The sequence below is a fragment of the Crinia signifera genome, chromosome 5 (genome assembly GCF_055691185.1).
Source record: "Crinia signifera chromosome 5, ASM5569118v1, whole genome shotgun sequence".
NCBI classification, from domain to species: domain Eukaryota; kingdom Metazoa; phylum Chordata; class Amphibia; order Anura; family Myobatrachidae; genus Crinia; species Crinia signifera.
Window position 1 is genome coordinate 292781494 of NC_139221.1, and position 25135 is coordinate 292806628.

The 25135-nt window shown below is 43.8% G+C and overlaps 1 protein-coding gene across 1 annotated transcript in view; it reads right to left on the bottom strand.

The window, feature by feature from the left end:
- Positions 1 to 25135, bottom strand: part of ARMC3 (armadillo repeat containing 3) — an 82112-nt gene that overhangs the window by 44076 nt on the left and 12901 nt on the right. The window contains exons 4-10 of the mRNA XM_083189286.1: positions 23164 to 23289; positions 21320 to 21388; positions 20180 to 20355; positions 18155 to 18349; positions 13139 to 13322; positions 3627 to 3779; positions 3427 to 3532 (exon numbers count right to left, since the gene is read on the bottom strand). Of these exons, the coding sequence (XP_083045412.1) occupies positions 3427 to 3532; positions 3627 to 3779; positions 13139 to 13322; positions 18155 to 18349; positions 20180 to 20355; positions 21320 to 21388; positions 23164 to 23289 (1009 nt within the window). The remainder of the gene's footprint in view (positions 1 to 3426; positions 3533 to 3626; positions 3780 to 13138; positions 13323 to 18154; positions 18350 to 20179; positions 20356 to 21319; positions 21389 to 23163; positions 23290 to 25135) is intronic.

Genomic DNA, 25135 nt, shown 5'->3' on the forward strand with positions numbered 1-25135 from the left:
TAGATTTTCTATTAGATCAACACTGGCTTCAGGCAGGAGATGGACATCAAATCGAATGCTGCAGTTCTGCTGCTGCAGAATCAAATGCTGCAGATTTGCACTATCTACGTACTATTAAATTTCCACTATATATAGTCTTGGCTGCCAAGACTATTTTTCTATTTGATTTACATTACACGGGTGCACGCATTGCATCGAATCTGCATCGAATGTAGAAAGCCATTCGATTTTCTATTTGATTTTGATTCTATAAGCAAGATCGAATAGAAAAATAGTTCATATCTCACTGTGGCCCTTATTCGAGTTGAATCGGACGGATGCCTATTTTCGGACAGGAACCGAGTGTTCTTAGCCCTGCCTTCCGTACGGATCGCTCACACTGTCCGAATTCGGTAAGACGCCGACCGAACGGACCGTGAGTGGATGTTTTAATGTGAACACCTCCCCCATCTGTGGGAACCTCCCCCATCCTCCGATGGTCGCCGACCATCGAATGCTGGACCGAATGGTCAGGCAGCACCAAGTGCTCCAGACCACTCGGGCATTTCTCTGTGCAAAAGCAGGGACATGGGCGGGCAGCAGGCATCTGGCTATGTCATATGTCCGCCCCCTACACGTGCGTCACGGTCGGATTACCATACGTACGCCCAGCATTTTCATGGGAACGCCCATGAAACGCGGAACGTACACATATGGTAATGAGCAAAATCAGCCCTTCACGCCCCTCTCCACCCCCTGCTCGGATGGTTCCGACCGATCATTTTCTGCACGGACCTCACGCCGTGTTTGGACGTGTGAGGCGTTTGCACATGCGCAGATATGCCTCTGCTCAGGCGCAAACACCAACCATCGGCTGTCCATCCGCATTCGGAGCCATCCGACTCAATCAGAATAAGGGCCTGTGTGTAGGCTCTATATGTTACGGTTTTCACCTAAAGTGTGATTATAATGAAGTTTGCAAACTTTCACTTTATTAGTAATACTCTCTCAATACTCTCTCACTGGCAGAGAGCAGGCATCGACAGGGAAATCATGGAAAGGCATGCTGGGGTCCAGGAAGAAGCAGCCTTTGAGAATAATGTGCTTATTCTTGGCAGCAGGATGCATTAAGTGACATACCCTACCTACCAATAGATGGCAGTAAAGCTCTAACGTAGCAATTGCATAAATGTATTATAAAAATATTCAATAGTCACATTGCAGGATCACTTATATTACGGAAGCAAATGTTAAGTTCAATTCAGTTAAATCGAGTACTGAGGTGGTCAGCTAAAACTAAGGATAATTTTAGTATTGCCTTAGTTCCAGAACCTGATGTAAACAGATGATTGATGATCAAAAAATATAATTAGCTAATACCACTCTTCCCACCACACTGGTAGTAGAGAGAGAGAAATAGTAATTTAATGAGTACTACGCTCTCATGGCTTTATGGAGAATCTGCTGTTCATTGCAACCCTGCACTTAACCTGAAGAACAGCTGAAGGATTTTACCCATTCATTTTGAAGATCATTGTCTATTTTTCTATAGGTGTATTCATTAGGCTTCACCTCTTAAGTAAATATTGTTAGAGGTAATTTGAACACACATCCAGATCCGCCTAAAAGGTATTATCATATTTATTTAAAGACAAGGGACTCCTAAATAATGTTTGTCAAGACCTTCAGAAACCAAATGTTTGGTATAATATTTGTAATACATCTTCCTCAGAAAGACACTTGAGGTTAAATTTACTAACACAGGATTTTTATTTCACATGGGATGCTGCTCTGGGCATCCAATCAGATCCTGTCTATTATCTTCTAGAGGGTGCTAAGTAAATAAAAAGTAGATTCTGATTGGTTGCCCATAGCAACATCCCACGTGAAATAAAACTCCCATCTTAGTAAATTTCCCCCTTGTTGAAATACTATCTGGGTGTTAGAGAACAGAAAACCAAGCAATAAGTTATTATGCCTGGATGCACAATAATTATTATCATACTTTTATAAATTTGTCATATTTTTATTTTTTAATTAAAAATGTAACATCCAGGTTAATGTACTTTTCAGTCCTGTGTCCCCCTACCCCTCCTTCATTCCTCCCCCATCCTTTTTTATGTTATCTGAGTTGGAAATGTTTATATTTTAATTGACGCTTAATTTAATATATATATTGTCATACTTTCTCTCTGACGACTATATAAGTTGACCAAGCTCAATTTTGCTGTGGTTCCGACTATATTAATGGGATAATCTTATAGCCTCCTATGTTTTTCTTCCATTATTGTATACATTATTTCTTCCTGTATATCGAGAGATCGGGATGTCCCTCTGATAAAATGTCTGTAATGTTTTGTTTAATGTCTGGTATGAGGAAAATATTACAGACAATGTTTAATTTCCAAGTTATAGCTTTTTCTTATTTGTACTATTGAAAATTTTCAATAAAAATGTATTTGGAAAAAAAAAAAAATTAACATCCCAACTACACTTCCTTGTATACGGTACAGTGCAATTTTTTTTTCTATTCTTTTGTGTCACTTGTATTTAAAAAACCTGTCCTGTACTCGTCTCCTTTTTTAATTTCTTCTAAACAACCAAAAATAAAACCACAAAATAAACCGATGAATGAGAAAAATGAAAGCGAATCAAAGCAGAAATAAAAAGTAGGAAAAAACACTAAAAAGAAACCGGGTAAAAATGGAATGTTATTTAAAAAAAAGTAATTTCAAAACACTTGTGTGTCCTATATATTTAGTATGTATCTAATGAAACGTGCTTAATATGCAAATACTATTGTAAAGCACAACGGAATCTGCTGCACTGTATAAGAAAGTTTCAATTAATAAATAAATACAAAGATAGCTCCACCAATTATTTCCCTACAATGAAACAAGTGAATCGGGGCTGCAAACAGTAGTGACAATAGGATGCAATTTTTTTTTCCCCATTAACGATCGCTGTGGACAGCTCCAACCCCCCTCCTCACCCCACCTCGTTATATTCTATAAATTAACGAGGGACACACAGATGTGATGATCACTGCATTTTAGTCCGCACACGGAGTGGTAACGAGTGAGGTGTGGAAAGCTCATGAGAGACACACATTTGTTCTGTTGTGTCACTTTCACTGACCTACCACTTGTCACCTACACACCTACTTACGCCTTGTCTTGTGTAATTTATAACATTTCTCCGCAGTGACATGTGATGAGCAGGGATTTACACATGAAACCGGGTAAATTTGCCCAACGTTGCTTTGATGCAGAAAGCAATGTTCCTATCGCACAGACTAAAGGTCAAGCAAATGTCACAGACGTCAAGTGCAGAGCATTGTGGGAATCCCACATATTGTTGGCCAGCATGAGCTGGGTACAGATAGGTCAGCCTGATGAATATGGCTGTAGTTCCTTAGCTCTTGTGTGTGGAAGGCTGGGCACTCACCTGGCATTGATTGGGCAGTCGGCGGTAAGGTTTGCCAGGGCAAATGTTGCTGCTTCACGTACGTTTGCACTGTCCTTGCTCAATAAATTAATCATTTGAGGAATTCCTATATGAGAGAACAATTTTAACTCAGTAGGCAGTAAGGTTTAATTTATTTATAGGTCCCAAACCAAAGCACAGGTCTTTATTTGTATACATACCATTCTTATTAAATACGTCCTTGCTAGCTGCATTTGCACACATGACAGAGATAGCCTGCAAAGCTGCAACTCTAACGCCATCATTCTCAGTCAGCAGCAGGTTCACCAGAGTCTTTTCTGCTTCTTGCTCATGAAAGAATTTTCTGTTCTCAGCTGTTGGCAACCAAACATAAAAAAACAAATGAGAATGCATATAGTGGCAGCATGAGCCTCAGACACAATTTATTAGAACGCAGCGATTAATGCAGTAAGAAAAAGTGACATCACTGTGGAGTGAGCTGCTGTATATGTCTGTGATGTCAGCAGCTCCTAGCAGGGCCGCCAAGAGGGGGGAGAGGAGCGGGTACTAAATACCCGGGCTTGCTGGAGGGGCCCGGCGGGGGCCCTGGTCCAACCCCCTCACCCTCCATCCCTACCGGTCAGCAGCAGCAGCACACACACACACACGTACAGCATGTGGTGTACTGACAGCAGGCTCAGCATGAACTAACAGCGTGAGAGGTCATGCCGAGCCTGCTGTCAGCACAGCACGTGCTGTAGGTGTGTGCTGCTGCTGCTGCTAAAGGTGTGGATGGATAATAACATTCCCCCCTCGACTTTAGAGGGTTTTCCCACCCCTCGTAATATTTTTTGGGCGTGACCTAATCGTGGGAGTTGACCATTCCCCAATTTTACCGGGGCCCGGCATAACTCTCGGCGGCCCTGGCTCTTAAAGAACTGATAGGCTGCACATTGTTCATTCATCAGACATAGGTGATGTCAATAATTGTCAGTGATAAAGCTGAACTGTGTTATAGCACATACATATGTAAATTATTTTAACGTCTATCTATAAAAACCGCATTTAGCATTGTTGGTCTAGCAGTCGTTTAAGAAAAAGCAATAAAAGAACAATTATTATAGAACATATCAAAGTGTTCAAGGTTGCATGCACATAAAAGACAAAGCAAACTCACCAGTGGATGCAATTAACTTGCTATGCCAACAAAACAGTGTAGTCAGCAATAGATTTCAACAAGAAATCACAATCATAATAGAGCTAAATGTAACATTGCAGATAAACTTAATAAGGGGTCAGCATTTCACTATATATATATATATATATATATATATATATATATATATATATATATATATATATATATATATATATATATAAGGTTTAGAGATTTCTGCATGCAAGAGATTACAATCTACAGTTACAATCTGCAATATGTAACACACATTGGGGCAGATGTATTAAGCTTTAACAAGCTATAAATCCAAGGGTAATAAGGAGAGATAAATGCCCATCCAATCACCTGCTAACTGCCATGTTACAGGCTGTGTTTGAAAAAAGTCAGTAAAGAGCTGATTGGCTGGACATTTATCTCTCCTTATCACCCTTGCATTTATCTCTTGTTAAGGCTTACTACATCTGCCCCAGTATTTGAAACATCCAATAACAATTAAGAGAATATTTGGTACTCTTTACCTAGAAGGGCGCCCATCGCGGCCATCGCGGACATTGCATGCACTAAAAAATCGGGTGCGATGCGACCGACGCGATGCCCGCGATTTACCATAGGGAACAATGTTAAATGTCCCAATTGACCCGATTTTTCTGTTCATTGTCTCAATTGACCCGATTCTTCCATAGGAAACAATGTTAAATGGGCCACAGAGGCCAAATAGGCACCCTGAAGTGTGAAATGGCCCCCACAATTGTTAACGCCACGCCACGATCAACGTCAACCCGAAGCGTGGCGAGCGGCGGCGGTACACGTCCTACGACCTTTTCATACCCCCACTATCCACGTCGGCGTGGAGTTGAGAATAGAAAGTGTGGCGAGCGCAGCGAGCCCCGCGAAGGGACGCGGATACCTTCACAGGTATCCGAGTCCCCTCGCGGGCTTCACAGCTGTCCGCGTCCCCTCGCGGGGCTCGCTGCGCTCGCCACGCTTCGGGCTCGGTGGCTCACTGCACTCGCCACACTTTCTATTCTCAACTCCACGCCGACGTGGATAGTGGGGGTATGAAAAGGTCGTAGGACGCGTACCGCCGCCCCTCGTGGGCTCGCTGCGCTCGCCACGCTTCGGGTTGACGTTGATCGTGGGGTGGCGTTAACAATTGTGGGGGCCATTTCACACTTCAGGGTGCCTATTTGGCCTCTGTGGGCCATTTAACATTGTTTCCTATGGAAAAATCGGGTCAATTGAGACATTGAACAGCAAAATCGGGTCAATTGGGACATTTAACATTGTTCCCTATGGGAAATCGCGGGCATCGCGTCGGTCGCATCGCATGCGATTTTTTGGTCGCATGCGATGCGACCGACCCGATTTTTTTTTACTAACGATGCCCACGATCAAAATCGTGGGCGCCCTTCTAGGTAAAGAGTACCGAATATTTATGTAATTATTTTTACCCACAATTATATGAGATGCAAACAATTGCTGTCATAGGGACAGCCAGGCAGTAGGCAGTCCCTGTGTATATATATAACAGAGCTGGAAAGTAATAGAACATGTCACAGGAACATATGTTATCTAATGGAGCACAGTTTTAATTACAAAACATACTGTAACATTGTACTGTTCAAGGGTTGCATTCCAGACTGGTACATCTGTTAATTTATGTAATCAGTGCAGACTGCAAAGCTCATCTTGTCAGAAATATGTCACAGACACAGTAGAACTGCTGAACAATGTGAAGCGCTGGATCTTCTGGAAATGGATTGGGATCTACAGGTATGAGATCTCCACAATGTAATCAAACATAATGTTCCAAAGAGCAGACATAAATAAGCGCAAGATACCTGCAGCATTTCAGATTTGACATCACACATAGATGATCACTGAGACCTTCCCTCTATAGTCACTGTGAGGAGCCCGGAAACCCCCCTCCTCTTGGCAAGTGCGTTAAATGATGACAACAATAGCACTGGTATATAATATGACTATTAGAGCAGCCATCACATAATGCAGTGTAACAGAGCAGAGTTGCTGCACATGTCCAGTGTTCTAGTGTTCCAGCTTCTTCTACCACATTTACTGTGAGTGTGGATCTGATCCCTCAAACATCGCAATAGACCAGAGAGCAGCTGCCAGGAGGAAGAGACAGGAGCCTTACCATGAAGTGGGAGATTGTGAGCTTAGAAAGTGCAGTACTGTTTCTATTATGTGTGTGTATTTATTTAAAATATGTTTAACCTTTTCCTGACCACTTATCTTATTGAAATATTTGAAACAGCCTATACTATAGACCTGTACTGTTAAATATTAATACTGTATTCCATACACTATCCAATGTATAAAAAATACCAATTTTTAGGGCTGTTACTGCTCCCCCAGACTCCATGCTTACTCCAATGCACTGCAGAGTGGGAGATTTTGGATTACATTTGGAAACTCCTCTCTAAAAATCCTGCATTTGCCACTAAGTGGCCCTAATTCTATCATTACCCCCACCACCACCATACCTGTAGCATTATATCACCCCAACCTAAATAAGAACCACCACTGCCTTTCATATATGAGCAGAGTTCAGAAGATATGCCATACCTTGCTCAGAAACAATTACAGAACAATAATAAAGCTGGCCATACATTAGGACACCTAACGACGTGCACTCAAGACACACAAAAATGCATCGCATGACCCATCGGAAATCGTGCATTCGTTCATGTACAACCAGCTTAACAGCCCATGATGATGTAATCTGTATTCATTAACATCATCAATGTCTGGCTTACTCTAGAAGACAGTGAATTGGGAGTCGGGAAGATGGCCTACTCTGACGGTAGTCCAGGGGGGTTATCCAAAACGTGGGAGCCTTCTTTCTTTTTGCGAGAGTATATAAGTACACTGGGGCAGATGTATTAAGCCTGGTGAAGAGATAAAGTGGAGATGATAACTCACCAGCCAATCAACTCCAAACTGTCATTTTTCAAACACAGCTGATCGTTACACCTTCTACTTTATCTCCACTTTATCTCTTCACCAGGCTTAATACATCTACACCAGTATGTCAGTTTTGTCTTATCTTTTGTGGAATGTCAGAACTGCAGTATTGATATTCTGTGAACGTTCTGTGAAAGTAGTCCCACATCATGCAATTCCTACAGATGACGAAATTGTCAGGTGTGTGTGATCATTTATCCAAAGATGAAATATAGATGACCAAATCCACTCCTAAGCCAGATGGTTTCAGCGGAATGTATGTAAATTAAACCAATCATATTGTATACACAGGGCATTGTATACTGTAACTGTGCAATTAAAGCTTAATGACCCGCTGGCTTTCCTCCCATGTGCGGGTACAGCGGATGCCATTCTGTTCTACATGATCAACAAGCTAATATATGAGAAGCAGATGATCCTTTTTCAACATTTTAAACAGAAATGAATAATGTGCTTGTAATGTTTGTGCCTGCACTGTGTTTTTATGCCATGTACACAAAATATTGTATTTACTTTAATTAAGGATCAGGACAAATCTGCTAACTACAATATATATGCAGCTGTAGGGAAATATTGACTCTTGCCAGTTTACATACAGAGTCGAAATAAACAACACAGTGGCTGGGGTAGTCACCAAGGGGCCCCCACACATGACCAGTGGGGCAGGGGGCACTGTGACATGTTACCTGGGGTTTCTGTGAGGCCTAATGTGAACTGGGTGAAATACAGGGTGAGATTTAATAGGATGAGAGATTCAGAAAGTGAGAGATTTGGGAAGAAATCTCCAGGTTTTTTTTGAAGTGGCAATCATTTACACGGCAAACTTAGTTTGATTTTGCAGTGTAGATGATTGCCGCTTTAAAAAAAACTGGAGATTTCTTCCCAAATCTCTCACTTTCTGAATCTCTCATCCTATTAAATCTCACCCACAGTGTGTAACACACCTTGTACCTTTTTAATAATATTGCCAGGATTGTGACATTTTTATTGCTGATTACCCCTCAATTTCATTGCCCTAGGGCACCCACAAACCAAAAGGACCCTATACATCTGTCTGTCTTTTCCCCAAATGACGAGGATTAGAGTTCCCCAGTCATTAATGATCAGCATCCCGTTGAGGAACCAATGAAAATTCTTTATGTTAAAAATTGCTGATTAGCAAATCCCGACCATTTGTGTAGGTATTGGGGACTTAAGATTCTTCAATTTGTTGAGATTTCCCAATTCTCTGACCCATGCGTCATAGGATCAGGAAATAGAGACAATCCATTGTAGATGTTTGGTGGCCTTTATACAAATAATTAGACAATGAGAGTATTCATATTAATATACATTCAGTATAGGTTTGGACGCTAGTCCTTTAGGATGCTAGGGGGTCTAGTAAATGAAGGGTCTAGTTAGAAAGGGTCAGCTCTAAATCAATAGTAGTGTTATACCGGCATTAAACCAAAGGAAAACAGAAGCAAAAGAACAAACCAACATAACTACAGAAGGACTGCGTTACAATCACAAACCTCAAGATCATTACGTGGCCTCTCCTCACCTTTGCCATGAGAACACCTGGACCAGGCCCACCACCCCTAGAGCTGAGAACACTGGGACTGTTCCTAGGCTTAACCTTTATGGTGAGCAGGGAGCTGTGGGGGGAAGTGCCAGGGCCAGCCTACATAGTCACACTTCCAGTGTACTTAAATGTGCTCCCCCCTTTCGCACACTCGCCTGTACTGCTCCCATATGACATTATCAAAATAATGATTCCCACATTTCCCCCCTTTTGTGGTCCCCTGTAAATATGTTTTTATCATGTCCTTACTTCTACCCCACCATGTGCTATTCCTGTAATGTGTACTTCCATAGTTTGCACACCCTGCCAGCGGTGACCTACACACCCTAGATAGTTGCCTCAGATGGTTCCTCCGTGGGCAGGATGTGCTGCACGTGGATGTTTCCATACACTGTATATCATACTACTACACAAGCATCCACATTCCCATATCTGACCGTGTCCTTATATGGCTCATCTCCCACAGTGTAACCTTTGTAGCGCACTCAACATGGCTGCCTCTTCTGGTACACTAGTGGATGGGATGAAAAATACATGGACCTGACTGTCTTATTGGGACCCTACTCTACACTGCAGTCATCCCATTTTGGGTAATTTCTTCTAGAAGTAACCTTTTCTACCCAGGGTAATCCTACACAGTGCAACCAAGATGGCTGCCTCTCCTGGTACCTTGTTAGGGTGGAATACGCAACTCATGGAAGTTAGTATCCAAAATGCCTACACCAATCCTGCATTTTATTTACTGTGCTTTAAAGGTTTCTTTTATGTCTGTGTGAGATGTCTATTGATCTAAATCAGGGGTGGGGAACCTCAGGCCAGGGGGCCGCATACGCCAGTTTGAGTGGCCCGCCCACCCGCCTAGCGGCTTTGCCGGGAGTCAAGTACAGGTTAATTCTCGCGAGAAGTTAGCAGCCGGAGACTGTCAGTCTTATTCAGCGGCAGCGGCCGGAGTGTAGAACGGCTGCAGCAAGACAATTTGTAAGAGAATTTTTTACATATGGCCCCCAAAGGATTTTTTTCCCCATACAAACGGCTCTTGGCACATAAAAGGTTCCCCACCCCTGATCTAAATCCTATGCATTAGGTGCATTGTTTTGATGTCTATAAAGTGCTTTGAGTCCTGTTGGAGAAAAAAGTGTGCTATATAAATAAAGCGTACTGATTTACAATTGTATGACTTTGACATGCATGAAGAAATAAACAAATGCTATCAGTTTAATTGTATTTATTTCCACCTTAAGGGCTTTTACATAAATTGTTAAATAATAAAATGGATGTCAAGGTGCCCACACACTAGAAAGATCTGCGATCGTAAGATGAGCGCATAAATTAGCCTTGAAATCTTTTGTCCCGAACAAAAGATTTCAGGCAAACGCACATCTTTACCAAAGATTTTTCTTAAGATCCCATGTGCGTTCCTATGGATCTTTTGTTAAATCTTCTGATCTTTCGTGCAGCACGTAAGATCAGAAGATTCAGCTAAAGATCCACGGGAGTGCGCATCGGACCGATATCGGCCGATTTTCGACCGATTATCGATAAACATCGAACGACATATCGGCCGATTTATCGGAAATCGGCCAATCGGCCCAAAAATCGTTCTAGTGTGTGGGCACCTTCAGGATACAGTGGCAGCTCTAGCATCGGTACTATGGTATTTATAGTGTATGAGAGTCCGACACACTTGTGTTCAATTATTATGACTTTTCTAGGACATTTTCATGACTATAACTTGTAAAGTACTGTACACAAGGGCTAAAGGATTTTGCCAATATAAAATCTAGAAGCTTTGGTTTAAGAGACATAAATGACACAATTAAACTTAATAAAACAGATGTAAATTCCTTGTAACCTAGAGTACCTGAAATAAGGTACAGTATCTCAATGCACATTCCCAAGCTGGAATGTAGGAAATAAACACAGCTCCATTTAAGGAACTGACATTTTGCCTCTAGATCAATGGTGTCAGGCAATTAGCGTGATAATTGTGCCGAGGATGATCTGATATCATGCTGTTCCCACCAGGCCTCCTAAGCTGCGCTACAGGGGTTATGGCTCATTAACAGAGAGTGGGCATACTTAAAAGACAAATCAACAGTTATAAACAAGTAAAAACAAATTAGATTCGAGTTCAGGCATTACGTGTATGTTCTGCCTGTGTATAATTGGGTTTTCACCGGTTTCCTCCTACAGTCCAAAATCATACTGGTAGGTTAATTGGCTTCTGCAGAAATGGACATGTGTGTGCGCAAGAATTTAGACTGTAAGCAACAATCAGGGACTGATATGAATGATTAAAAGCATTGTCTGTAAGGTGCAGCATCACGTGGTTCTGCTGTATAATTAAAGCATTATAATAAAAATAACAACATATAATGAGTAAAATAGATTTTTTAAGCACTTGAAAACTTAGGATACAAAGTATGTTGTGCGAGTAGAAGTGCTACATACTGCATTTTTCACAGCATGTTTTGACTGTATTAGTTTAATGTATATTACAAAAAGTATACAGAGTTGAATGTCAAAAATATTTCAAGAAAAAAAACTGCAGTTCCATATGCAACCACCAGAGGCATCCTGTTCACACCTTATATTTATTTTTTACTATTACTATTATTATTATTATTTAGACTTAGTATGTATATACCAGTGACATGCGGTGGTGGCTGCGAACCAAGAAGCACCATCACAGCCCCACCCCCCATCACATAGGCCACAAATTAGTGTACTGCAGCGCAAATAATCCTATGTGCACGTAACATACCTGATCCTCAATCGCACTCATATCCAGGCCTACACGGAGTGGTGCGTAGGTGCTATAACTAGTGGTGTGTGAGCAGTGACGCTGCGCAGGGCCTTGGGGTGGAACCATCTCTTGCCCCATGGACCCTGCATGTGGCTTGCAAGCCAGTAGCACTGCCTTAGTACCGCTTGCACCCAAAAGTGTACAAATGCATGAAGCATTTAGGCAACTCCTGACTTTCTCCTACTGGCAGTAGGGTCGGGATAATGTTCACTCTATTTCTTATTTTTGTATCATATACTCATTAAACATACAATTATTATATTACTCTATATTCATTTTCTAAAACCGCATGCTACAAAACTCAGCTTGTTTAATGACTGTGTATTCCCAACAGTTTCTGTAATGTCAGGGACTGTCATTCTTATAAAATGCTGTCTCCTCATTTATAACTGCACATGCTTATCTAGATGCAATGCAAAGGGGATCTGATGGACTACAAAAAGCTTAAATAACAAAGCATATCATGTCAGTTGTCCTTGTGCATGTATATTACTTAGGCTACTCAAAGACAAACACAGAAGGTTTGGCTTTCAACTATTCCAAATGTTTGCATCATCATGATGCAGTTGCACCAACTTCCCAAGCAAAGATAAGTTTCTCCAGTAGATAGAACAACCATTGACATGTATAGACTACTAGGCCATCAAGACTTTGGGGGGGGGGAGCGGATGCTAGGAGGGGCATGGTTGCAGATACACCCCCTTATCCTATATAATATACGCTGCTCCTCACCACTATAGGGGGAGTGTATTGTGCGACGGCATCAACTAGGCCCTATGGATCAATTCAAGTGTTGCTCTCTTTGTATGCGCACAGCCGTCAGCACCGACATTGCTGCAGTTTGTAATGTATATATATTATAATGTGCGCACACCATTAATATTCCTTCCCTGCGCTACCAAGCTCCTACTAGGCCTAGGACCAAGGTACTCCCTCTTCCGTCTCTCTTTTGGCATCCCTGTGTACAGGTAGCAGATATAATCTTTTGGATATAGTATTTTGCTCAGTAATACTGTACATAGATTTTGCTATACAATAAGTCCCAGAAGCCTCTGCTCCTCTCTGATCTATCCCTGGCATTGTCTGGAATAAAGGAAAGACAAACAGTGGCGAGTGAAAGAGAAATCACTCTGAACGGAGACCGTCCACATGCATTATTCTGAATGACACTGAATGTAATGTTACGCTGAATGTCACATACCATTGTGAGCTGACTTAGTGATGGCTTTGGCAGCATTTCTTTGTATGTCAGGCAGGGGAGACGTCTCTGCAAAGGTCAATATCTTACGAAGTCCTCCTGACTGCAGAAGAAGCTGCACAGTGTCCACATCCTCCAGGCAGTTTGCTATTATCACAAGTGCCTCCACATGTAAGTCATTAAGCTCCTAATAACAGATAATAAGCACATATGTGGTCAAAGCGTTCCGCAATTATCCTAGGTTATAGCTACACACAGCTTCACCCAACTTTCAGGGACGTCAAAAGAAAATACAAATTGTTACATACAATAGAGAAGAAATGTAGACATTTTCCAGAGATGATCAGAACATATTGTGGATAGAGTTGTAAAGGGGTACTGTAAACCACCCAGCGTTTATGGCCTGAATCAGATCAGTGTGCTATAACACATGTGCTACATCTTCATATGCAGCGGCTGTGCTAACGTGCAAAAAGCACATGAGGTGTCTTAAGTAAAAAGATCTCAAATTATGTCTTCTGTGATCCAATGACGTGTCTGAAGATGAAACCATCACATCCAGGGCCGCAGAGAGGTGGGGGGGAGCGGGTACTAATTACCCGTGCCCGGGCTTGATGGAGAGGCCCTGGTCTGACCCCCACATACCTTTCCTCTCCTTCCCTCCTGGGCAGCAGCACACACCTACAGCATGTGCTGTGCTGACAGCAGGCTCAACATGAGCATCTCACTGACAGTGTGAGAGCACATGCTGAGCCTGCTGTTAGCACAGCACATGCTGTAGGTTTGTGTTGCTGCTGAGGTGGGGGGGGGGGGGGTAATACCACTCCCCCCTCGACTTTAGAGCGTTTTTTCACCCCCCTTAAACATTTTGGAATCGTAGCCTAATTGTGGGAGGTGGCCACTCCTTCACGTTCCTGGAGCTAGAGAAGGTACATCCAAGGTTACAATCACTGGCTTCAGCATGCACAGACAATAGGGCCGGCATGCCCTCATTTATTGAATGCTCCATGTCGCGGTCCCCAAACACCAGCAGCATGTCAGTTAATCTGTGGCTTTGGGGCATTAAAACCAATGTTGCAAAACCAGATCTTGCTCATGGTCAATTTATGTAACCTCTGAATTAGGCACTTAGTACTGCCCCCTACTTGTAGTAAAGTGTCCCTCCACTGAACATTCCCTCTTGCCTTACGCTAGAAGCAAGATGGATTCTTAATTTCTTATGTATTAAAGGAGTCAGTGTGGCTCACAGCAATCCATGCGTTCTTGCTCCCTTCCCAAAGATTTGGTGGAACTAATAATAGTTAAAGATGGGATATGGTACAGTACAGTGAAAATATCTTGCAGCTACTGTACATTTAAGGCTGACCATACCAATACAAGGCCCTGTTGGCATTGGCCGCTTTCAGCAGGATAATGTGCCATGCCACACCGGTAAAAAGTTCAAGAAGGGGCCGTGGCCTCATGTCAAGGAGGCGTGGCATCACAAAAAGGGGTGTGGTATTACACTTTAGACCATACACAGTAATGCCCATTACACATTTTAGCAAACTCCGTAATACCCATTACACATAAAGCCACACGCCGTAATGCCAATTACACATAAGGCCACACACCATAATGCCCATTACACATTGTGCCACACATCATGATGCCCATTACATACTATATAACAAACCGTAATGCCCATTACATATTTGTCACATAAGTGCTGCTTACCTACGTACTCATTGATAGGGGGTTCTTGCTTGATGGCACCATAGTACCCATTACACATGATGCCGCACACCATAATACCCATTACACATGATGCCGCACACCATAGTACCCATTACACATGATGCCGCACACCATAGTACCCATTACACATGATGCCGCGCACCATAGTACCCATTACACATGATGCTGCACACATAATGCCCCTAACACATGATGCTGCACACATAATGCCCCTTACACATGATGCTGCACACATAATGCCCCTTACACATGATGCTGCACACCGTAATGCCCCTTACACATTAAGCCACACAATATGCGTAATGCCCCCACATACCGCCACTTGTAGCGTCCCTTAAGCAATGCCCCCAAAAGTGCCACTTACTGTAAATTTTTATATGAGCCTTCGCTGCTGCTGCAGGGAGAGATGGAGAGCGGTGCAGCTGCTACTATGGGGAGAGGAGCAGAGTGCAGCGCAGAGCACGCTCCCACTCCCCTCCTGGTGTCCCCTCTAGCCGAGTGGACATTTGAAATATTGTGTGCGCTGTTGTTGTGCGTGACATCGGGGGAGCACGCCGGGCGCCGGCTCCACATGATTAAAGGGGGGGTGGGCTGAGGTGAAAGTGGGGAGAAGAATTGGAGCGGAAGCTGCAGGGGTGACATTCATTGACAGCTAGGCAGAGAGCAGGGGGCTGCCCGGCTGTATTCAGAGCACTGCAGGTCACGGCTGTTTGAAATAATACCCCTTTCACAACATAAAATGCAGGGATTTACCCGGGAATATAGTCCCAGGATCATGCAGGGACATTCCCAGGCTGACCCCTTATACACCAGCCTAGTCCCTGCATTTTCTGGTGTGAGGGGGAGAGACAACCACTCCCCTCTCCCTACCCCCCTTTAACCAACCAGCTATATCTTTGGAACCAACTGACCCATTTACATGAGTCCAGTATCATATTGAAGAACTTTTGAGTTGACTTCGAATGATTTTGGTCCAGTGAAACTGGGCTGTTTGGTTCCAGAGAAATCTGCCCTCAAAGAACATAAACAGTCATGAAATTACATTTAGGAAATGAAAAAAAAAAAAAAACGGTTTAACCTCAATATCCCTGAAACCAATTAACCCATATGGATCCAGCCTGGTATCAGATTGAAGGCCCAGCGATTTGGGTTCGAGATCAACCACGAGCTTCAGTGATGCCGAAGGGGGAACTGGCAGCCGTTGAACTGGGTGGGGGTCGGAATTAGCGGGTCCCATGTTATCGTATAGGGAAAACGTTACAGCTTTGCCTGGCAGTATCTCTGGTTCCCAGGGGGCTAGAGACATGGGGCTGGGCTCGTTGGAAAGCCCCATCAGCTACAAAATGGGCTAATGGGTGGTCCGGTGCACCCCCGGACCACCCCCTAGATTCGCCTATGGTGGTGTAAGAGGAGCATAACAGGGGGTGAATGTGGAGCAGGGACAGACACAGAGCAGAGATTAGGTGGGGAGGTAGGATAGAGGGCAGTGGGGGAGGACTTGGAAAAAGCATGGAGCAGGGATGAATGCAGACATTTCATAGAAATATATACACACATATACACGCACACACGTACATACTGAACATGCCATAATTCACTGCATTACTTGGATCTCCCTGTATCCTACATTCAGCATTATTGCTACCATCATCCAAGTGTCAGTGCCTTCACTTTACCAGTATTTTCTTTAAAATACCGGTATTGGGTTTGTTTTCAACTAGGGGGCGTGTGAGCTAATATTGCAAAAAATTTCTGGATAATTGACCTTTCTATAAATACATGCAGTGATACATAATAACATTCTACAGATCATCATGTATTACCACACTTGCAGTCTTCAGTGATGCTGAAATATAACATATATCTTAGTAGGAAACTAACAGAGAAAATTGGAGATTATTTGCTTGACTTTATTACTATGCAGCAGAGCACTTAGGGCCTTATTCTAGTTCACTCTTTCTGACAAAATCCGGTACTTGTGTACAATCACGGATCCCACGATGTCCATCGTATAGTAAAAAATCGCATCGCATCGCATGCGATTTTTAACAGAAATGCATCCAAATGCATTGAAATTAGTATCAAACATGCTCAATGGCCCCCAAATGTCATTTTTGAGGCTGTACCACCCCCACTATCAACGCGAACCCGAAGCGTGGCGAGCGCAGCGAGCCCGCGAGGGGCGGCGGTACGCGTCCTACGACCTTTTCATACCCCCACTATCCACGTCGGTGTGGAGTTGAGAATAGAAAGTGTGGCGAGCGCAGCGAGCCACCGAGCCCGAATGGCGAGCGCAGCGAGCCCCGCGTGGGGACACGGATGCCTTCACAGGTATACGCGTCCCCTCGCGGGCTTCACAGGTGTCCGCTTGGTGGCTCGCTGCATTGATAGTGGGGGTGGTACAGCCTCAAAAATGACATGTGGGGGCCATTGAACATCTTTGATACTAATTTCAATGCATTTGGATGCATTTCTGTTAAAAATCGCATAAAACTGCAAAAATCGCATCCCATCGCATGCCACTACATTTGGCATGCGATGGCATGCGATGGGAGCCGTGAAAGTACACAAGTACCCAAAATCCTTCTTAGATGGACAAAACCATGTGTACTGCAGGGGGGCAGATGTAACCTGTGCAGAGATAATTAGATTTGGGTGGGGTTTTACTTCAAAGTGAGATCTATAGTGCAGTGTAAAAATAAAGCAGTCAGTATTTACCCTGCACAGAATCAAAATAACTCACCCAAATCTAATTCTCTCTGCACATTTTAAATCTGCCCCCCTGCAGTGCACATGGTTTTGTCAGAAAGAGTGAACTAGAATAATGCCCTTAAGCCCTTCGAGTGTCAACATCTCTGTGAGAGACGCGCAAAATAACCGCTAAAAATGGCAGCGCCGTTCACATTTGTTATACAAATTCAAATGAAAAATTTTATGCAAAAATAGATATTTCCTATATGAGGTAGACATTACAGGTCATTACGATGAATAAAAAGGTTTGCTTGGCAATTTTCAGACCTAATTTTGTCAAATTCACATGACACTCGAAGGGTTAAAATAAAGGGACTTATTTAGTAACGAGTTTTATCATACGCAATACGTTTTAAAACTTGTTGTGTATGGTACGCGATGCTCCAGCCAATCGGGTGACAGTTAGGGGCTGATTGGCGGGAGCCAACAAGTTTTACATCACATTGCAAATGATTGCATATATAAAGCCCCAAAGTTTGAATTGCAAGTGACATTTACATGTATGTCTGTAAATAAATTGCATGAACGTACCTTTAGTTCTAGGATTTTTATGAGGTGATCCAAAGCTTGGTTGTCTTTCAGAGCTAGTCTGCACTCTGCCTCGCAGCTGATACTGCTCAGAGCTTTCAGAGACAGCAGCTGAATGAGAGGATAATCTGATGTCAGCAGCTCCAACAAAGCGGGAACGGCATTGTGCTCACAGATCGCACAGCGACTCTGGAAGTCCTGCATTGGATGGATAATAAAAACATTTGTTGTATCCTTGGAGGTCTTTTTTACATTGGAGAAATAAAAGAAAAGATACGTGACTGTATAGCTCAGCACAAAATCTATAAATCAGTTACATTAGCTTTAAAGTTAATAAGGGCAAGCCAGTGTTGTACTGGGGCATCCAGGGCCCATTGGGGTAAGGCAGTGGTAGGGACACAAAGGTGGGGCTGTCAAGCAGTTAGGGCCCACCAGAGATTTCCCCTATGGGCCAGTCCCTGGCCCATAGGGCCTTATTCTGGTTGGTGCGGTTCTGTCCGCATGCGGTCGGACGGCCGATGTTTGCGCATGTGCAGAGGCGTATCTGCGCATGTGTGAACGCCGTGCATGTCCGAATACGGCGTGAATTTTGTACAATCCGAACAGGGGGTGGAGAGGGGCGTGAAGGGCTGTTTGGGCTCATTACCATATGCGTACGCCCCGCGTTTCATGGGCGTTCCCATGAAAATGCTGGGCATACGTATGGTAATGCAGCCGTGACGCACGTGTAGGGGGCGGACATATGACATTGCCGGATGTCAGCTGCCCGCCCATATCCTTGCGTTTGCACGGAGAAATGCCCGAGTGGTCTGGAGCACTCGGTGCTGCCTGACCACTCGGTCCTGCATTCGATGGTCTGCGACCATCGAATGATGGGGAAGGTTCCCAGAGATGGAGGAGGTGTTCACGTGAGAAATCCACTCGCGGTCCGTTCGGTCGCCGTCTTACCGCATTTGGACGGAGTGAGCGATCCGTACGGAAGGCGGGGCAAAGAACGCTCGGTTCCTGTCTGCAAATACGCATCCAACCAGAATAAGGCCCCATACTGATGACCATGCATGTGCAGTAGTGCAATCAGTATCCAAGCACCAGAAGTAAATGGATCGAAGTAGAGATCGTTGTATACACATAAAAATCAAATAGAACAATAGACTGTACAGGCAAAACTATATAGTACAAAATGCACTAAATCCTGCAGCCAAAAATCACCCTTAAATGGCCAGTACAACCTCCAGTCCAATCCATAGCAAAGCAACATACAAAAGTTCAAATGTGTATTGGTAAATGCTGGCAATCCTTCATTTGTTATTACTGTAATAATGCAGGTTAAGGAATTATATCTGTCAGGGCCAATTTCAGATAAACAATAAATACTGTATGCTCTTAAGAGGATTACCCACATCATTATTGCTATAGGACAGTGGTGCTCAAACTATTTTGCTCTGGACCCCGTAACAATTAAAAAATATTACAGTACTCCAGCAAGTTACTACTGAATGGCCGCAACGTGTGGTCAGTAAAGTGAAGTGACCGCTTTTGTGACAGGGAGGCAGTGGGTAATGGGGGGGGGGGGGGGGGGGGCTGGAAAAGAGTGACGGGGATGGAAGAGGGTGACAGGGGGATGGAAGAGGGAAGCTGTGGGTGTTTACTTAATGAGTTATACCCTGTCCCCCCTCCACAGACACATCAGCCTGATGATCAGCAACACAGAGTCGTGACCCCATGCTGAGGTGGTCGGGACCCACTCTGGGGTCAGGACCCACAGTTTGAGAACTGCTATAGGATACTGGGGCAGATGTATTAAGCTTTAACAAGAGATAAATGCAAGGGTGATAAAGAGAGATAAACATCCAGCCAATCACCTGCTAACTGCCATGTTACAGGCTGTCTTTGAAAAAAGTCAGTAAGGAGCTGATTGGCTGGACGCTTATCTCTCCTTATCACCCTTGCATTTATCTCTTGTTAAGGCTTAATACATCTGCCCCACTGTGCCATATGGATGCAGTGTGGTTGGTAAGAAATCCTTACCTGTGCCAACAGATAAATGCACTCAACCGAATTCTTCTTAACATCAGGGTCTGGGCTGCCCAACAGGCGGATCAGATGCTCCAGCCCATTCAGCTCAAATATTCTTGCTTTACTTGTGTACTGGCCAGCCATTTGTGCCAGGCAAAGAGTGGCAAATTCATGGATGACGACTTCTTCTGCAACAGAACAAAACAAAAACATTGCTCTTCTTGTGTATCAAAACCATTTGTTTAATGGTGATGTTTGTTATAAGAGATAGATAACTCCTGTTATCTCATTAGTGAGAAAGCAGATTCTGCGTCCTCAGTCTGTAACCATCGGTCACGATTTGCGATGGTTACAGGCACTGGCCAGCTTGTGTAAACTGAAGCTGCAATGAGACAGACCCTGGACAAATCAAGTCTTGAAAGCAGGGCCTGGCTCACTAAGGGGCAGACGTCTGAAGCAGTGATAAGGGTGCAGAAGTGAGCCAGTGGACAAGTTGCCCATGGCAACCAATCAGCTGCTCTGTATAATATTCTATTATGCAAATTATAAATGTTAGTTCAGTTCCGATTGGTTGCCATGTTCAACTTCTCCTCTGGCTCACTTCTCCTCCATTACCACTGCTTCATACATATGTCCCTAGGTCCTGTGAGTAGGGGGGAAGATCATTCAATGGTGAATAATTTGCAGGTGCAGGGGGCATCCATTCAGTAGAGCAGAAACTACATGCTCGCTGACCTATTACTAAGCGATCGCTTGGAAATTAAGCACGGATCGCTATCATATTTATTATATAACTGTGGTGGGTGCATAAGGGGAACACACCATAATAACAGTATTGGGGCTTCCTATAAGCCTGTTCGTACTGTTAGCTCTACAAAGAGTGACGTTTCTTTTATAACGGATATTGTAATATTTTTGTTCAGTATAAATAAATCAAATGTTCTGTCCAGCTATATTAACTATTAGCATTCGCAAGTAGCTGACATGCAAATCCTGATTCTCAATATTAGTCTCCTTTCCGGTGGTTCATGGAACAACGCACCTATACATTTTGCACCACCGCTTATGTAATCCTATAAGGAGCTATTAATTACTGTGGGACTTTCTGAACAGATGGTTGGCTTTGTCAGCAAAACATTTTGCAGGTTCTACCTTCTGGGGAGAGCCGAGCAATTAGCGAAGGTATAATATCCAGCTTCTGTATCAGTTTCCTAACGTCATCTGTGAAAAATAGGAAGAGTTAAAGGTGGGAAAGAGTTCTTAACATAATGTATTTTATTAGCTTGCATGCAAGTTGATGTTTTGTTTAAACGTGGTTGCTGGTACTATAATGACTATAAAATGTTGCCTTACATAGGGGGTAATTATGGTTGATTCGCAAGGCTGCGAATTCGCAGCCTTGCGAGTCCACCAAACCCCACCCGGCGAATGTCCGACAGCCCGCCCTCCCCCTCGCATCGCGGGTTCGACCGCACAGGATGCGAATGGATGTTTAGCATAAACATCCATTCGTATGCTGCGGGTCACCTCCTACATCTTTCAATGGTCGCCAACCATCGAAATATGTGGAAGGTACACGCATATAAAAGTGACTTTTAAGTCACTTCCAAATGCGTGTACGCTGGGACAGATATGGGTGGGCAGCTGACATCCGGTGATGTCAGCTGGCAGCCCCCCCACACCCGCGCCACCGCCTCATTCCCATGGGAACGCCCATGAAACGCTGGCGTTCCCATATGGTAATGGGGCTGCCCAGCGCCCTCCGCCCCTCTACGCCACCCGCTCGCTGTGTAGGGTGCATGCACCCGGCGAGCAGAATGATTGCAGTGGGTGCACCCACCCTTTGTCTGCACATGTGCAGAACCGCGCATACGCACAACATCGGTCCTCTGTGCGGAGCACAATTAGCAACTTGAAATGCTTCTGGATAGTAAACGTCAAGTGGTCGGAGCTGGACGGACAGGAGCCTGGCATTTGTGGGTGGTAACTTCAATTTTCTGGGACTAAAAAATGCAGACGTGCCCAAACATTTTAAAGGAGAGCCTGTGATTCAGTGCTGGTCACGATCAGCCCGTCTCACTCACAGATTAGCTGAAGGATCAGAGCTACTCACATTTGCACAGGCTGCAAAAACCTATCCAAGGTTTGGGAATTGCTTATGGATTTTACAGTCGATACCGGTTAGCGATCCATTTGCAATTCCCTTGCAAATTTACACAAAGCGGGTTTTCTTTCTGTCGTCTACTTACAGTCATCCGCAGCATTGCAGATTAACAATCAAGTCTGAATCAGGCCCAATATATCCAAAAAAGGTGGATTTGTGATTCTGGCATTTAAATGTGTGGAAAGTCAGGAGGTCTGCCCTGCATTAGCCAAAGGCCATAGAGCTTGGCTACACTCGCCACTCAGCTAAGATGTGCCATGATGCCTAATTTGGCCACCCACATAGTGAGTAACTATCATGGGGCGGGATGGGGCTACCGCATTTATACTAATCGTATATATGCACTAACATATGCGATTAGTAACACAAAGGGCAGCTCTTGCAATAACTGTCCTTTGCGATGCGGCTCCATCCCTGGTCCTGTGCATGCGTACAGTGACGGCCTGGCCCTGGGGCATGCTGGGAGGGATCCGTGACAGATCCCCCTCACAGCACTGCGCAAAGAAGCCCAAAGGCTTCTAACGTGTATCGCCAGCAAAATCTGAGCATTAGAGCATAGGAAAATGCGGTAAAAACTCCCGATAACAGGGTTTTTACCGCATTTTCGGTTTAGAGCATCCAACTCATGGTCAACTTAGGGCACAGGTTCTCAAAGTCGGTCCCCAGGTCCTGTGTGACCTGGAAAATGTGAACTGTGTGGGGTCCTGGGGACCAAGTTTGAGAACCAGTGTCTCAGGGTAAACATGATCAGTGGGAGTGGCCAGGAGATGAGCTGAGATTGGCAAACTGATCTTTACCTTATATAAACACTGCTTGCTGATAAATGACTTACTGTTTGCTGCCATGATTCCGCACACCATGATGGCGTTTCTGCGCACTAGCTTGTCTTCATGGTAGATGAGTTTAGATAATGATTCCAATGCTCCAAGCCCAAGAAGTTTGGATTTATTTTCATCTCCTTAAGGAATATGAAGAATGTTATTCAAAGAAAGGTGTAGATATCTATGTGACCATTAAAAGATGAAACAACAAAATTAATCTCGTGAAAAAATAATAAGCAATAGTGATGATAACATATACCATTGTTGCATTATAGTTGTGTGCCACAATTCCGCATTACACATAAGCTTCTAGGCCTCATCTCGAAGCATACTGTATGTGCATGCAGTAGGTTGGTACTTGGATACCTTGAATGAGACATTATATTATATGTTGGTAGGAAATAAAATACAACTTCATAAATATCTTATCACTCAGAGGACTATATTGAACTTTTAAATTCTACTTCTGTACTTTAAAAAAATAAAATAAATTATATTTCAGTTTTCTTTCATGGTATGTTTTATGCAATCATTGGCCTAATTTACCAAGGCTATGGAGCTGTTAATACTTGAAAGTGAAGCTGTCGCCCAGGAACTAAAAGAGACGCCCACTGGAGCCAACGCAAACTCATTCACAATTGCGTACACAGTAAGAGTCTGTATGCAATAAATGAGAACATTCAGGCTAAGGGTTGCCCTATGGCTAAGCAGACTGGTCACCATAAGCTTGTGCAGGAGCCAACATAGGGGCTCTGGGACTTTTACCCTCTGCCGCATTATGGACCCTCTCTCCCGCATTCAGGACATACTGTAGGGCTTTATTCAATCCGTGATCCTGACTGCCAGACCGTCCTGACAGTCGGAATTTCTGTCCATTTTCATTCCGTTCGACAGGAACTCGACCGTCGGAATTCATTGTTCTGACTGTCGGGTGTCGGAAAGTCAGAGGATTGTCAAAAACGGCTGTGGATTGTTGAAAAACGGCCGTGAACTCGACAATCCGCAACGGTTTCTGACAAAACAGATCTGACTTGTTTTAAAATCGGATCTGTTTTGTCAGAAACTGCCTTCAATGCTGTCGGAAACGGTAGCATTGAATAGGCAACTGCCGCTATTTCCTCCGGTACAAATAGCATCCGACATTGAATACCCCCCATATAGACTGCTTACCCAGGCAGCCCTGGTGAGTAGACTTTGGGGGGTATTCAATTTGGGATTCCAACTGTCGTAATGTCCCGACAGTCGAAATCCCGCACATTTTCACTGGCTTACAACACTAATTCGACTGTTGGTATTCAATATACCGACAGTCGAGTGTCATAAAATCCTGAAATCGTCGAAAACGGCTGCAAATTGTCGGAGAATGGATGTGAATTTGACAATCCAGGGCCATTTCCGACAAAATAGATCTGACTTTAAAAAGTCGGATCTGACAGCCTTTAATATTGTCAGTAACGACAGCATTGAATAGGTGAGTGCCGATATTTGAATATATGTCTCAGAGCAAGGGGTGTTGGAGTTAGTCTGTAACCCAGTGGAGGGGGGAAGTTCCAGAGTGGCACCACTGTGTCGGCTCCTGCACACGTCTATGCTGTCCACAGCATTGGCATCCCTGGAACCATGTAAAGACACTGTAAAGACACTGTAAAAACACGTTGGTGTTTTTTATGCAACGTTCAATTTGGTCGCTTTCTGTCAATGACTTTCCCGTGAAATCCTCATAGCAGCACGATCGCAGCAGCACCTTGGAGCAGGAACACTGTGAGCGCATGTTCAGTCTGCTGAGAATTGCTCACTTGTTGTGTGAATATCAGCCAAACATGCATTAGGCCCCAAATGCTGGCCAGCAAAGCAGCATCATTTATTACAAGTCAATAAATTAAATAGACTACTAAAAGCGTTCCTGTATATTAAGGACTGTTGGCAACTATTGCACTGTTTTTGAATGTTGCAGAATACTTTTAAGCATTTTACTGCAGATTT